Source organism: Pseudophryne corroboree, chromosome 5 (assembly GCF_028390025.1).
Source record: "Pseudophryne corroboree isolate aPseCor3 chromosome 5, aPseCor3.hap2, whole genome shotgun sequence".
NCBI lineage: Eukaryota > Metazoa > Chordata > Amphibia > Anura > Myobatrachidae > Pseudophryne > Pseudophryne corroboree.
The window spans coordinates 684,630,775-684,646,470 of record NC_086448.1 but is presented as its reverse complement, the minus strand read 5'-3'; the positions used below and the strand labels follow the sequence as shown (position 1 = coordinate 684,646,470).

Below are 15,696 nucleotides of genomic sequence, written 5' to 3'. Positions count from 1 at the left end.
GTTCAGGAGTGTTTGCTGGTGCTCCAGTCTTCGGCATGCGGTGGCTGAATGTCGAAAGTGGCCCGCAATTTGCCAGGCCACTGACGGAATTTTCTGCACGCCCCTGTCACTTTTCAAAAAATTCTGCACCACCAAATGAATTGTATGTGCAAAACATGGGACGTGCAGGAATTTGCCCAGATGTAATGCACGCACAATATTGGTGGCATTTCAAAAATCCCCAGTAGAGTCTAAGTGGGGTAAGCCATTGTGCAATGATGTCCCTCAGTTTCCGTAAGAGGTTGTCAGCGGTGTGCCTCTTACGGAAAGTGGTGATACATAGCATAGCCTGCCTAGGAATGAGTTGGAGTTTGCGAGATGCTGCTACTGGTGCCGCTGCTGTTGTTGCTGCGGGAGGTCATACATCTACCCAGTGGGCTGTCACAGTCATATAGTCCTTAGTCTGCCCTGTTCCACTTGTCCACATGTCCGTGGTTAAGTGGACAGTGAGTACAACTGCATTTTTTAGGACACTGAGGACACTTTTTCTGCCGTCACTGGATTTATACGCCAGTACCACTGGAATTATATGGTAGTATCACTGGAATTATACAGCAGTATCACTAGAATTATACGGCAGTATCACTGGATTTATACGCCAGTACCACTGGAATTATACACCAGTACCACTGGAATTATACACCAGTACCACTGGAATTATACACCAGTACCACTGGAATTATACGGCAGTACCACTGGATTTATACGGAAGTACCACTGGACTGAATTTATATGGCAGTATCACTGGATTTATATGCCAGTACCACTGGAATTATATGGCAGTATCACTGGATTTATACGGCAGTATCACTGGAATTATACAGCAGTACCACTGGACTGGATTTATACGGCAGTATCACTGGATTTATACGTCAGTACCAATGGAATTATACGGCTGTATCACCGGAATTATACAGCAGTATCACTGGAATTATGCGGCAGTACCACTGGAATTATGCGGCAGTACCACTGGACTTATACAGCAGTATCACTGGAATTATACGGCAGTATCACTGGAATTATATGGCAGTAGCACTAGAATTATACGGCAGTACTACTGGATTTATACGGCAGTATCACTGGATTTATACGCTAGTACCACTGGAATTATACGCCAGTACCACTGGAATTATACGCCAGTACCACTGGAATTATATGACAGTACCACTGGACTGGATTTATACGGCAGTATCACTGGATTTATACACCAGTACCACTGCATTTATACGGCAGTATTACTGGACTGGATTTATATGGCAGTATCACTGAATTTATACGGCAGTACCAATGGACTGGATTTATACGGCAGTATCACTGGTTTTATACGGCAGTATCACTGGAATTATACGGCAGTACCACTGGACTTGATTTATACGGCAGTATCACTGGATTTATATGCCAGTACCACTGGAATTATACGGCAGTACCACTGGAATTATACGGCAGTATCACTGGATTTATACGGCAGTAGCACTAGAAGTATATACGGCAGTACTACTGGATTTATACGGCAGTATCACTGGATTTATACGCCAGTACCACTGGAATTATACGCCAGTACCACTGAAACTGGATTTATACAGCAGTATCACTGGAATTATACGGCATTGCCACTGGACTGGATTTATACGGCAGTATCACTGCATTTATACACCAGTATCACTGGAATTATACGCAGTATCACTGGAGTTATACAGCAATATCACTGGAATTATGCGGCAGTATCACTGGAATTATACGACAGTACCACTGGACTGGATTTATACGGCAGTATCACTGGATTTATACGCCAGTACCACTGGAATTATATGGCAGTACCACTGGGCATATACGGCAGTATCACTGGATTAATATGGCAGTATCACTGGATTTATGCGGCAGTTCCACTGGACATATACGGCAGTTCCATTGGACATATACGGCAGTATCACTGTACTTGATTTATACGCGAGTACCAGTATGGCAGTACCACTAGATATATACGGCAGTACCGCTGGACATATACGGTAGTACCGCTGGACATACACGGCAGTACAGCTGGACATACACGGCAGTACCGCTGGACATATACGGCAGTATCACTGGACATATACACCAATACCACTGGACATATACAGCAGCACAGGGATACCACGACTGGACTGATGCAGGATAACACAGAACCACTGAAATGGACTGAACTTATACAGCAGCACTGGACATATGACAGCAGAGGACATCACCACTGTGACTGGACTTATGCAGCACAAGACATTACCACTGTACTGATGCAGGACAACACAGCACCACTGCAATGGACTGGACTTATATAGCAGCACTGGACATATGACAGCAGAGGACACCACCACTGTGACTGAACTGATGCAGCACAACACACCACCACTGAACTGATGCAGCACAAGACAGCACCACTGGACTGGACTTATACAGCAGCACAGGACATATGGCAGCAGAGGACACTGTGACTGGACTGAAGCAGCACAAGACACTACCACTGTAATGATGCAGAACACTGAGGACGGAGACACGTCCTCTCGCTACACTCTCCAATGCCGGAGTGAAAATGGCGGCGATGCGCGGCTCCTTATATGGTATCCAAACCGCGCGAGAATCCGACAGCGGGATGATGACGTTTTGCCTCGTTCTGGTTTCATAGTCAGGCTGGAAAACCCGAGCCGGGCTCAGGTGGTGAAGTTCGGGGGGGGGAGGGGGGGGGGGGTTCGGTTCTCAGGGAACCGAACCCGCTCATCTCTAATTTTAAGAGTTCTTGTTGCCTTCTTACAGTGGATATACACATTTTGTGGACAGAATTAATATTCATGAGAATGTGCCTCACTTTTAAGGAATGCCATAAGGACATAAGCTAAATACTGATACGCAAATAAAGACAAAAGAAAAGGGGTTGTTTTAGGGTGGTCCGCAAAATTACAATTATTGTTCTGCTAAATAATAAATTAATGACAAAATGAGCAAAATATTTAAAAACATATGGGGGGAATTCAATTAGCCAAGGTAAATTACTGTGGCTAATTTATTCCCCGGGGGCTTCAATTAGCCCCGATGCCAGCATTTACTGGGGATTTTTTCAGGACCCCCAGAAAACCCGGAAAAAAAAATCCCAGTTAAGTGACCTGTTTTCACGGCTGTGATCTCAAAATTACATAGGTCCGGGAACTTACATATGTGTCCTCCTAAATCCTTGCTGCAGTCACTTAAAACAGATCTTCTAGTCACTTCTAGTCTAGTGTGGTGTGACTAGGTAGTGCTGAGCACCTTTATGTATGACTTTTTCTGTATAAATGCGTCTAATTTGCATTGCTGTGTGAATAGGACACACAAGCAGCTTATGCTGATTAAAATGATATGCAGCATGCCTATATTCTGTGTGTGACTGCGGCTGTACCTGCATATAAAGTGCTACGTTACAGTGTTTTCCTGAAAATCACTGTAACATGGCATTTCGTATGCAGCTACAGCCACAGTCGCACACAGAATATAGACATGCTGCATATCATTTTACTCGGCATAAACTGCAAAAGACGCAATTTGGCATAAAAGACGCCCAACGTTAGCAGAGCTGCCGGCTGAGTCACGCCGTCACCAGGCATCTCCTGCTGCATGGCATATAGGGGCAAGATGTATGAGGACGCATCTGTATCCCAGATCCTATGTGTTTTCACTATATTGTTTCAATTTAACAATATGTACAGCACTCTCACATGTTAATAACTGGATATTTACTGGTAAGGTTTACATTTTCCTTTGCATAATCTTAACATCCAGGCCGCATGCAAGGATCTCTGCTCACCCTTCAGAAATTAGTACAACTGTACCCTGAAGACATCTCATTGAAGAATGATCTCGGTGTTGGTTATCTTCTGATTGGAGATAATAAGAAAGCCAAAGAAGTGTATGAGGAGGTAAGTCATGTTTTTTTAATACACAATACAACCTTACATAAGAAACATGCCTACGTTTGGCCTCACCTGCATTCTTTAGGAGCCCAGCTGCATATCATTATAAATGCACTACAAGAATAGACTTAAGAACAATTGTTGACAGTACAATTCTGAATATATCTAGCACAACAGAGAGAGGATGTATTAGTCCAAATATTATTCAAAACAATTATTCTTGCAACCACAGCTCAGGTCATAGATCAGGAGTCCTAATTATTTTGTTGTGTTCCTATGTTTTCATCAGTGTGACGTACATCACTGAAAATCACTCACAATCAATACTTAGGAGGCTAAAATGTAGTATGAAGTTTCTAAACCGCCTTTATAACACATAATACTATCCAATTTGGCAGCAACTCATATGAAAATCCTGTTTGTCTCAAGTTCTTTTATTTAAGCTTCATATTTTATACAAACTGTTTTTGTTTGATATTTTTTTCAGTGCTGCTTATGCCCTTGTTCTCCATATTTCATTCATATCTCCTTTATACCACTGTGATGGCTCTATATAATTATTATTTTTTTAGCAATCTGTTTCTAGTGGCAGGGCTACTGCCCTAACCCAGAAAATACTATTTTCAGTGAGGAGGGTTTTGTAGCTATAATATAACTTATGGAACAGTGGTTAGCATTGCAAACTTATAACGCTTAGGTCATGGGTTAATTCTTGGCAGCACCCTATGGATGTTGATTTTGTATATATGCTTTGTACAACAGATGTAATGTGTATTACTAACACATACTGCAGGTCTGAACAAACCATGAATGTATAATGAGTTACCATACATAATATATTTGTCATTTTCTTCATTGACTGTTTATTTTGCCTGTTTCTGATCAATTGCATTCATGCGTGATAAGTGTATCACCTTTTCTTTTTCCAGGTGTTATCACTAGATCCAAATAATGGTTTTGGCAAAGTACATTATGGTTTCATCCTGAAAGCAGAAAACAACATAGCAGAAAGTATACCTTACTTAAAGGTAAAGGGCAACATTTCTGGTGTCTGTGCGTATTCACATAGCATGTTGCACAGTATCCCCAACAATTTCCTAGAGAGCCATTTTGTGGATTAAGGGGGATATTTACTAAGCAGTGATAAGAGCGGAGAAGTGAGCCAGTGGAGAAGTTGCCAATCAGCAGCTCTGTATAATTTTATAGTATGCAAATTATAGATGTTACTTCAGTGCTGATTGGTTGCCATGGGCAACTTCTCCACTGGCTCACTTCTCCGCTCATATCACTGCTTAGTAAATGTCCCCCTAAGTTTGTTACTTCTGCTCTATGAGATGACGAGATAATGTAAAGTTACATATATAAGTTGCTTTGAGAGGCGACGACTGCAGACAGCGGAGATATTATGAAAAGAGGAGATATAGGTAAAAGGTGGCATTGACATTAGCGACCAATAAGATTCTGTCATATTCCTAGCAATTAACAAAATCAATAAGCTCATCTAATTCGTAATGGGCAATGCCAGTTATGCTTTGCACTTTCTACTTTTTTTTATGCTTAGTACTTTAAATGAGTATTTCCAGCAATAGTACCTAACTGCATTTTGTCTGACGGTACACACTGGGCAGTATATTGCGAGCACGTTGGCAGGTGTTGTACCCCCAATATGTCTGTCAGACATATCACGTTGGCTGTGCAGCACAGCCGATGGACAATATATCATTAGATAAATCGGTGCTTCTGGCTGTGTGTACGGGCGACCCGCCGACCACCTGTACACGTGCTACTGGGGGTTGTGATCACAGCTGGGCAAGTAAATTCAACGGCCCATCCAGCCGTGTGTCTGGACCAACACGTTGAACGGTGGCAGTCAGGTGTGTCCCCAGTTTTAGTCTCTAAATTTAATTTTTACATTAATATTTTTTAATTCATATGACCTATTATAATCTAATTAAATATATGACAATATACAATAAACTATTTAACCAATAAAAGTTCAGAATATGTTGGCAAGAAACAATCAGTCACAATCTTCCTCCAAGTCACGATCTGGCCCAAATGGACCAACGAAAGTAAAAAATTGGTATTGTTGTAGTCCTCGCAGGCTATACAGGTGCAACGTGCACTCACCTGTAAAAGAGGAGAAATGTGCCTTTAATTAATTGTACCCTTATTATACATAGCACACCTCACAGCTCCTCTACATTATAGTGTGTGAACTTAGGGGCGAATTTAAGGGTCAGCCCATGACACAACATTATTTATCACCCCCCGTCACATCACTGCTCCCTTTGCTCCCTTTATGTCGTGGCTGTCCCGATGCCTCCACACTGCCAAAGCAGCCCCAACATCACCCCCTCTACCTCTCACACCATAATTTATTGCCTATTGCCCCCCCCCCCACCCTCGGCAGCTACAAAATAGCGGCCTAGCAAGGCTTTCATGCAGGAGAGCATGCTGTGCCGCCCACCAGCAAGTAGCACCCCTAGGCATATGCTTATTTGGGAAGTCCATCACTGTGTGAGCTCCTGTGTGTTACATGTGGTATAGTGTGTGAGGTACTGTGCACATGTGGTACCCCGGTGTTATGTCCCTGAGAGGATGTGTGTGTATGAGGGGAAGTGTCACAGCCCCCTATCATATTATAGTGTGTGAGGTACTGTGTGTTACATGTGGTGTACCGGTGTTATGTCCCTGAGAGGATATGTGTGTGTGAGGGGAAGTGTCACAGCCCCCTATCATGTTATAGTGTGTGAGGTACAGTACTGTGTTACATGTTGTGTTCCGGTTTTATGTGCCTGAGAGGATATTTGTGTATGAGGGGAAGTGTCACAGCCCTCTATCATGTTATAGTGTGTGAGGTACTGTATGTTACATGTGGTGTTCCAGTGTTATGTCCCTGATGTAGTGCACAGCCTGGAGCTGATGGTGGAGCTTGCTGTGTTTGGTGCACATTCCAGATCTGATGGTGGAGTTTGCTGTGTATGGCACAGAGCCTGAAGCTGACTGTGGAGCTTTATGTGTATGGCGCACAGCCCGGATCTGTGTATGGAGCTTGCTGTGTATGACGCAAAGCATGGAGCTGATGGTGGAACTTGCTGTGTATGGCAAGCAACCTGGAGCTAATGGTGGAGCTTGTGGTGTATAGAGCACCTGGAGCTAATGGTGGAGCTTGCTGTGTATGGCGCAGAGCCTGAAGCTGATGGTGGAGCTTACTGTGTATGGCGCACAGCCTGGAGCGGATAGCAAGACAGCAGGAGATAACACATACACAGGAAGTAGAACTGGAACAGATACTCAGGTACACTGCCAGGAAGCAGGACTCTGGAGATAAGTTGTTCTGGCAGTAAGTTCACAGAACTGGTTTAAATAGGGCGTCCTTGGCCCTGATGTTCTGAGCGGATCAAATGTGCAGGCAGTGGAACCCTGGTTCATAGGTGATAAAAGCCAAGATGCGGCCCCCATACTCCGACATTGCAAGACATCCAACTGGTTGGCAATCATAAAGCTCAGGGATGTCTTCCGCGGCAATAATGAGCACCAGTGGCCACGAGATGACTCCGCCGGGTCAGGTAACTGGGCCTGGAACTCAGATGTGTGACATCCTCTTCTTTATGTAACAGCAACAAATCATTGTTTGTCCAGTACAATCATAAACCATTTCTATGTTCTCCTGTCCACCCCCAGCTCTAAGATCATTAAAGATCTGGGTGAAACACTGGTGTTCAGTATGGATGTGCAGCATCTATGAGCTCATCAAGTCACTAACAGAGAGGCAACGGCTTCAAAGGGCATAGAAACCCTTGGGGACTGAGGCTGCTGTCAGAAATTAAGGGACCGCAGCAGATACATTGGTGTGATATTTATTATTTGTGGGTATGCTGCAAATATTCAATGATAAGGCTCCTAAAATTTATAATTGCAGCCCTTATTATTTCCATCCTGTTTCTACGGCAAAAACGGCTCATAATCATCGCCTGACTAATTACATTGGTAATTTATTCCCTTATTATTTCCTTCCTGTTTCTCTGTACAGTACTTAAGTATAAGAAAAATGTAATGGCAAAAAAATATCGGAAAATATATATTGAATAAGATTGTATAAATATCTTTCTTTTTATAAATATTTTTTTCTGTATACACAAAATTGTATCAAGACTATTTAAGAATAGAAAGTGATATAAAAAGATAAAATAAATCCCTTTCATTTGCGATGTCTGCGGAACTGCGCAATCCTACAGGTTAGAACAGATGTTATTTGTTAAAACTGCACTGAGAAGATACGTGATTGTGTTTACTAATAAACCAGCTCCATATGTCTCACAAGCTCTGGTAATTCCTTATTATGTATATCATTCATTCATTTGTTGATATTTTCTAGAGTTTTGCACCCTACAAAACAATTTCATTTTGTTTTCTAGGAAGGTCTGTTGTCGGGTGAGCCTGGCACAGATGATGGTCGATTTTACTTTCACTTGGGGGATGCCTTGCAGAGAGTTGGAGACAAAGAGGTATAATTAATTAAAATGGTAATGCAAGAAGCAGCTATTAGCATTATTAATCTGTCTGTAGTCATTAATCCGGTGCCAGCTGCTTAACATGTTCCACAGTATAAAGTGTAAAAGAAGCAATTAAGACACAATACGTGGAGTACTGCATATAAGCACCTTGTTAGAGCTTGACACCAAACTGATAACTGCAGACAGAGAAGAGGTCTCAGCTTAAATCCTCAGGTCATCAGATCAGATCTTCAGACTACTGTATATGCACAGTTCAATAACATACTGTACAGATGCATCCTCGTGCATCTAGCCTCATTACGCCATGTTGCCAGGTCCCGTGCAACTCTGCTAACGTCGGGAGTCTTTTTTTTTGCCAAAAATGCGTCTTAGTCGCAATAAAATGGACGCACAAGGAAACTGTGAAAATTAATTTGTTATATGACATTTGTGTAATGTGTGTGACTGAGTCTGTATACGGAGCAGTGTAAAGTGTATTAGAAAAAAAGCTGCAGCTGCTACATTGTAGCACTTCGTAAGCAGATTCAGAGGGGGGAATGGAATCGTTTATCGCATTGGCTGTGCACCCAATTTCCTGTCTAAAGCGTTGGTAGATGGTGGGCACAATTCAATGGTTTTGGTTTTTTTGCGCTTATCGCATCCAAACAGAGCAGGATCAGCCACGTAAAACAGCTAAACCCAACCAAAGTGCTGGGTGCGATTCGAAAAGTGCTGCTTGGGCACCCAAATGGGTCATTCTTCACTCATTTTAGCTAACCACCCCTGGGAGCTGGCAGCTGAACCATCAGCGCCAGCAGCTGTTCACGCCCGAATGGAGCAACAATTGAATTGCTCTGTCGGGCGACATCTAGTGGCTTCAGCTCTGTAAATAATTGAATCCCGGCCCCCAGGACTTAGTCGCAAACATATATAAAAGTGTCATATATCAAATTAATCAGCACAGTCTCATTATGCATCTAAAGTACATTGCGTTGCGGCTAAGATTTTCAGTAAAAAAGACGGCCAACCTTGAAGATTCTCACGCGACCTGGGGTGCCAAGAGGGCTGTTTGGCGTGACTGCAGCAAAGATGTATCATATCTGTATGTGTGTGCATGTAGTATGAACAGAGTTGCATAAGGCTTAGGGGTATGTGTTTATGTAAATACAAACCTGCATACAGCACTTTATTCCACATAGTTTCAATTTGGGATTTTGGGATGATGTGAAAACATTGTCATTTAGCCGCATGTAGAGTTTAGGATTAGGCCAGTGGTTCCCAAAAGCGGTCCTCAAGGCACCCCAACAGTCCAGGTTTTAGGTATATCCATGGCTCAGCACAGATGGTTAAATCAAATTGACTAAGGTGCACCTGTGGCCAGGCATGGATACATTTAAAACCAGGATCGTTGGGGTGCCTTGAGGACCGCGTTTGGTAACCTCTGGATTAGGCTATATTTTATTTTTAGTGCGAAATACTGAATATTGAAACCTTTGTCTTATAAAATTACCAATGTCATATTAACAACTTTATGTATAGTGGAATACAGTACTGTATACAGTAACTGATTTATAGCTTTAAATTGAAGTCAAGTGTTTTCAGTTATGCACTGATCTATCTAAATAACGTTACTTGTATAATAACCATCATCTAATTTAAAGTGGACTTGTCACCAGATTGACCAATTTATTTTATTTTGCTTTACTATAAATTGCATTATAGTTAGGAATAGAGAGAATCTTGCTCAAAGACTCTTTTTATTCTATGCTCTCTAAAGGGGTTGGGTATAATATGCCGTCGGTCAGAATACTGACGCCGGCATCCCAATGATGATGATCCCTTTGAGTTAAGCTTTATAACTCACCCCTCTAACCCTCCCTTACTACAGCCTAACCCTAACCTCCCGCATTGGTGCCTAACCCTAACCTCCCGCATTGGTGCCTAACCCTAACCTCCCGCATTTGTGCCTAACCCTAACCTCCCGCATTGGTGCCTAACCTCCCACATTGGTGCCTAACCCTAACCTCCGTGGTTAGTGCCTAAACCTAACCCCTTACCCCCTCAGTGGTGCCTAACCCTAACCACTCTTGCCTGCAGCATAACCCTAACCACCCCTACCCCCGGAGCCTACCAAGGTGGCAGCTATCCCTAACACCCCCACCCCCCTCTGCAGTCTAACCCTAACCTACCTGCTATACTTACCTTCGGGATCCTGGCTGTTGGGATTCTGGTGTCGGGATCCCAATGTTTTCTGGATGCCGGTGTCAGTGTTCTGATGGTTGTCGGAATTCTGGCGTTGATATTTTGGCAGCTGGGATCCCGACAGCCGGGCTATTGAACATAAGCCCTCTAAAGAGCTGGCTTTCTTCAGAATGCTCATTTTTTCTCAGGCCTGCTTCCTCTCTATTTAATGCTGCACAAGCTAGTAGAAGAGAGTATAGCGTACTTAATAATGTGCTGGATCTTGAACAAAAAATGTTCCAGGAACCACCAGTTTATTGGCTAGAACTATCATTGCACTATGTTATAAAAACCAACAAATAACACCATAGGACCTCGTGACAGGTCGTCTTCAAGCTACTTGGCCTTTGCAGTTCTGTAGGACAAGTCAATGAAGTGGAATCACCATGTAAACAAGAAGGATGCATTCAGCCTCAGATGCTAGTTAAACTAGGTACAAGCATAACAATTAGGTTATACAAAGGCTTTCTAGTAAATCTAGTTGTTCCACAACACAAGAGCATGCTACGTCTGATGTATGGACTCATACATAGTTTGTAGGTAATTTAAATCAGCATCATTTCTACATTACAAGGGTTCCCCATAAAAGCTTTGTGTTGTAAGTGTTCTACTCCACAATGATATTGAAATGGGACCTGTCTCATGATATAATTCTGAATGTATGGATTTTACCATGAATTCTACTTGGCTAGCAATGTTTGAAACTCCAATGAACTGAAATGTGATGATCTGTTCCAGGCATACACATGGTACGAGGCTGGCCACAAGAAAGGATACTTTGCCTCAGTCTGGCAGCGGTCTCTTTACAATGTGGATGGACTGAAAGCTCAACCATGGTGGACCCCAAAAGAAACTGGGTATACAGACTTAGTGAGGGTAAGCCTTAATGCACATACACATCTCGTAAATCAGCACACTTCTCTGGGCATAAATGTAATTCTTCACACATTCTTGGGCACAAAGACTCACGTAGCCATCGGTGTGCTGGAGAATGACAGCCATTTATTGTACACAGCCTCCTTTTTCTTCTCACCAGTTTTTCACCCATGGTGGGCAAATGCAGGGAGCTTGCTAGACTCTTCAGAGAGTCAGGGAGATCAGTGATATTTTAGGGAGTCACAGCCAGCCGGCAAGTATTCCTTATAGGGGCAATTTAAAATGATCAGCTTGGTGCTTAAATGAAGGGATTTACATTGATACTGAGGTTACATATATATTTAGCCTCACTGTTTGTCTGTCTACCCAACAAGGCAGAATTTTCCAGGGTATTGTTCCTAGAGAATCAGTTACTTGTGCTGGCAGATCTGAAATTTCCCTGGACCACCACAGCTTAGCAAATATACAATATTTAATAATTAGTGAACTCACAAAGCTAAAAACAGCCTACAGATCTTCCAATGTGAATTTTGGATTACAGTGTTGCGTGTCGCTTGTGGTTTGGCGAGATGTTAGTCCTTGCATACATGGTGTTGCTAGGAAGGATGGCGGTATTTAGTGACCTGTGTTATGCTTATTTTATGAGTAATGTGAAGAATTTATTATTGTAGGCCATAGACCTAGCTGTCCAGAATATGATAGAACATCTTTCCCTTTATATACATAACAGGCTCATGCCCAGCACAAACCTTTCCAGACCCAAATATCAGATATAAAAATGTAAATGTCCTTGGCCAGCTTTACAGACCAGTGCCCCCCATAACAGCCCTATAATACCTACATCATTTCCAACATGCCCCCATAATGAAGTCCCATTTTGCAACACCTCCCTTATATTCCACCAGTAGTCAGTATAAGCATGGATGTATCACGCTAGCAGGCATATATGTTCCAGCACAGGCCTTCTGTCTTCTCAACATATCTGGACCTGATAATAGCTCTATTATGCAAGTCAGTGTATGCATAGCCATACTGTTCTGAGGATTAGTATACAGTTTATTTTCCCTTCAAATTGACCACTCTACAATGAATGAGAGGGATTCCGCCAGGGTCCCGGCGTTCGGGATCCCGGCAGTCGGAATACAGATGCCGGAATCCCGACACTGCTCAGAATGGTAATGCCAGGATCCCGACATAGATCTCAATGCCAAACAAATGACTGCCAGCACTGCTCAGAAGTAATCCGCCTGGGGCTTAGGGTTAGGCTGCGGTGGCGGGGTGGAGGTTAGGCTCCAGTGGAGAGAGGGCTAGGTTTAGGCTGCGCGGAGGGGGTGTTAGAGTTAGACACCACCGAGGAGGGTTAGGGTTAGGCTGCGTGGTGGGTGCTTAGGGTCAGGCTGCGGGTAAGGACGCTTAGGGAGATTAGGGATTAGGTTTAGCATACTTACTTGCTGGGTGACGGGATCCTGAGCGTTAGGATCTCGATACCATCCCGAATGAAACTAGGCCACAATACAAACACTGTTATGGTGACTAGTAGATATTACAAAGCCTACACCGGTGACCAGTATACAATGCAGAATCTAGTGTGGACTCAAGAAAAAATGCAGATCCCTTTCTGGCAACCAGTAGAAAATGTGAAGCCCCATCTGATGTTTGGTCTACAATGCAGAGCCACACCTGCTTACTGGGTAAAGTATCCACTGCTCCTTGTCATGACTAGAGTCCATCTTGATGACTAGTACAACATACTGAGCCTTGTCTGATGGATAGTATACTATACATAGCCCATTTTGCTTATAAAAACATTGTGGACCTTGATCCTGCTACCAGTTGTACTTTGTAGTTGCCAGCTTCCTGCATTGTAATGATATTTGTTGGAATTTTTTCTTCAGTGAACTACAAATGTCAGTCATAATTAGTGGAACCTGATTTGGTGCTGGACTTCACAAATACAGTCGGTACGGCAAAGGACATCCATGGGTTTAAATGCAATCAGTGCATGCTTGGAGCAAATGTAAATAAAAATATAGGTTACCTGATTTCTCCAGGATAGCTGACAGATTTGAGAGTCAGAGCACTATCCAAGTGTAAAAACCCCAGCGTACCTCATAAGCATATGCAGGGACTCAGCACTCTATGCTCACCACCAGGGGTATATCCAGGGGTCCATGCGCCCCTGTCAAAGTAAGGGACTGACGCCCCCCATATTTGAAGTAGGGAAGGTGCATGTGCAAAAAAGGGACATGATCTTGTGGGAAAGGGGCATGACCATACAATAGTTCCCCCAATTCAAATTACGCTACACAGTAGTAACCCTTATACACATTATGCCCACACAGTAGCAGTTCCCTTTACACATTATGCCCACACAGTAATTCTTATAACACTGAGGATACATCAGCAGTGCCTGGCCTGGCTGTGGAGGCAATGCCACCCAAGGCCAGGTAGTATAATCAAATAGTAGTGCAAAGAAGTGCAGGGCTGCGCACTACCCAGTGGTGCAAGTAGAAAAAAAATCTTAGTGGTACTGTGTGTGCGCACCTTCAGCGCGCACACACACCAAAAAATGGGTGTGGCCACATGCCACATGGGGCGTGGCCAATGCAAATGGGTGTGTGATACACATATGACCCCAATAGTGCCATATACACATATGTCCCACAGTGCCAGCTACACACATGCCCCCACAGTGCCAGATACAGATATGCCCCCACAGTGCCAGACATGCAAGCACAGTGCTAGATATGCCCCCACGGTGCCAGATACACATATGACCCTACAGTGCCTGATATGCCCCCACAGTGCCAGATACACATATGACCCCACAGTGCCAGATATGCCCCCATGTTGCCAGATATGCCCTCACATTGCTAGATACAAATGCCCCACGGTGCCAGATATGCCCTCATAGTGCCAGATATGTCCCCACGGTACCAGATACACATATGCTCCCACAGTGCCAGATAAGCCCCCACAGTCATATAGTCATAGTCCCCATCCCCCTCCCAGCACATAGCCATAGTCACCTCCAAGTAAATAGCCATAGCCCCCAGCTCCCCAAGTAATAGCCGTAGTCTCCCCAGCACATAGCCGTAGTCTCCACCTCTCCCAACACAGTCATATAGTAGTCCCCACCCCCCTCCCTGTACATAGCCCCTCACCTCCCCAAGCACATAGCCATAGTCCCCATCTGCCTCCCAGCACATAGCTGAAGTCCACCCTTAGCACATAGTAGTAGTCTCTCCCACTCCCAGCACATACATAGCCTCCCCACACAGCACATAGCCCTAGTCCCCACCTCACAACATCCCAGCGGATAGCTGTCAGGAAATGCACAGGCAGCTTGGCACAGCAGGTTTTGCCAGACACTACGGCTGAAGGGATTCCACCATTGGCCAAGGGTGGCACTGTCGGGAGACGCCCCCTGCTCAGCTGGCGCCCCTGGCGAGTGCCATCCTGGCCAATGAGTAGATACAACCCTGCTCACCACTTCCCTACATCACAACTCACTTACCTCGTGAGCATTTACCGGGAAGAGGATGAGGAGACAAAGACATTAAACAAAACACATCCATAGCTTCAGATACTGCAAATCAGAAGATGGCATATTACATCCTCTCAGGGAAGGGTTTCTGCAATGACCAGTGATAAGACTGCTGACCACTGTTCCAGCACCAAAGCCAGCCGCACCAACAGTGGTGGCAGCATTCTCAATGGTGGCACAGACACATAAAATTTGATGGCAGATAAGAATTATTACACAATCTATCTCTTTTATTTTATTTCTAAAAACCTCAGTCCCTATATGTTTCTTAGGATTTTTTCTCCAGATTAGGTATTTCCTTATGTTAATCCCTAGTATGTTTAAATTCCCATACTGTTGGATGCTATACTATGTATCCACTACTTTTTTATTAAAGTAAAGCATCTTCAACAATAACCTAAACTTGTTACTCTCCAGTAATTGTCATCTCCTTCAGATACTTCTCTTTCCATGTAGAATGCTTTCATAATGTACATGGCTAATATCATTCATATATTTAAATTCTATTATATTCACGTCTTCCTTCTCTACTCCATGCTAACATACAGAGGCCTGATGGTCTTTCCTGGTAAGTTCTGCA

The 15,696-nt window shown here is 43.6% G+C and overlaps 1 protein-coding gene across 1 annotated transcript in view; it reads left to right on the top strand.

Moving 5' to 3' along the window:
* The window catches only part of ASPH (aspartate beta-hydroxylase), a 452,693-nt gene that overhangs the window by 374,918 nt on the left and 62,079 nt on the right, over positions 1-15,696 (top strand). The window contains exons 23-26 of the mRNA XM_063925233.1: positions 3,823-3,959; positions 4,883-4,981; positions 8,375-8,464; positions 11,432-11,569. Coding sequence (XP_063781303.1) covers positions 3,823-3,959; positions 4,883-4,981; positions 8,375-8,464; positions 11,432-11,569 — 464 coding nt within the window. The remainder of the gene's footprint in view (positions 1-3,822; positions 3,960-4,882; positions 4,982-8,374; positions 8,465-11,431; positions 11,570-15,696) is intronic.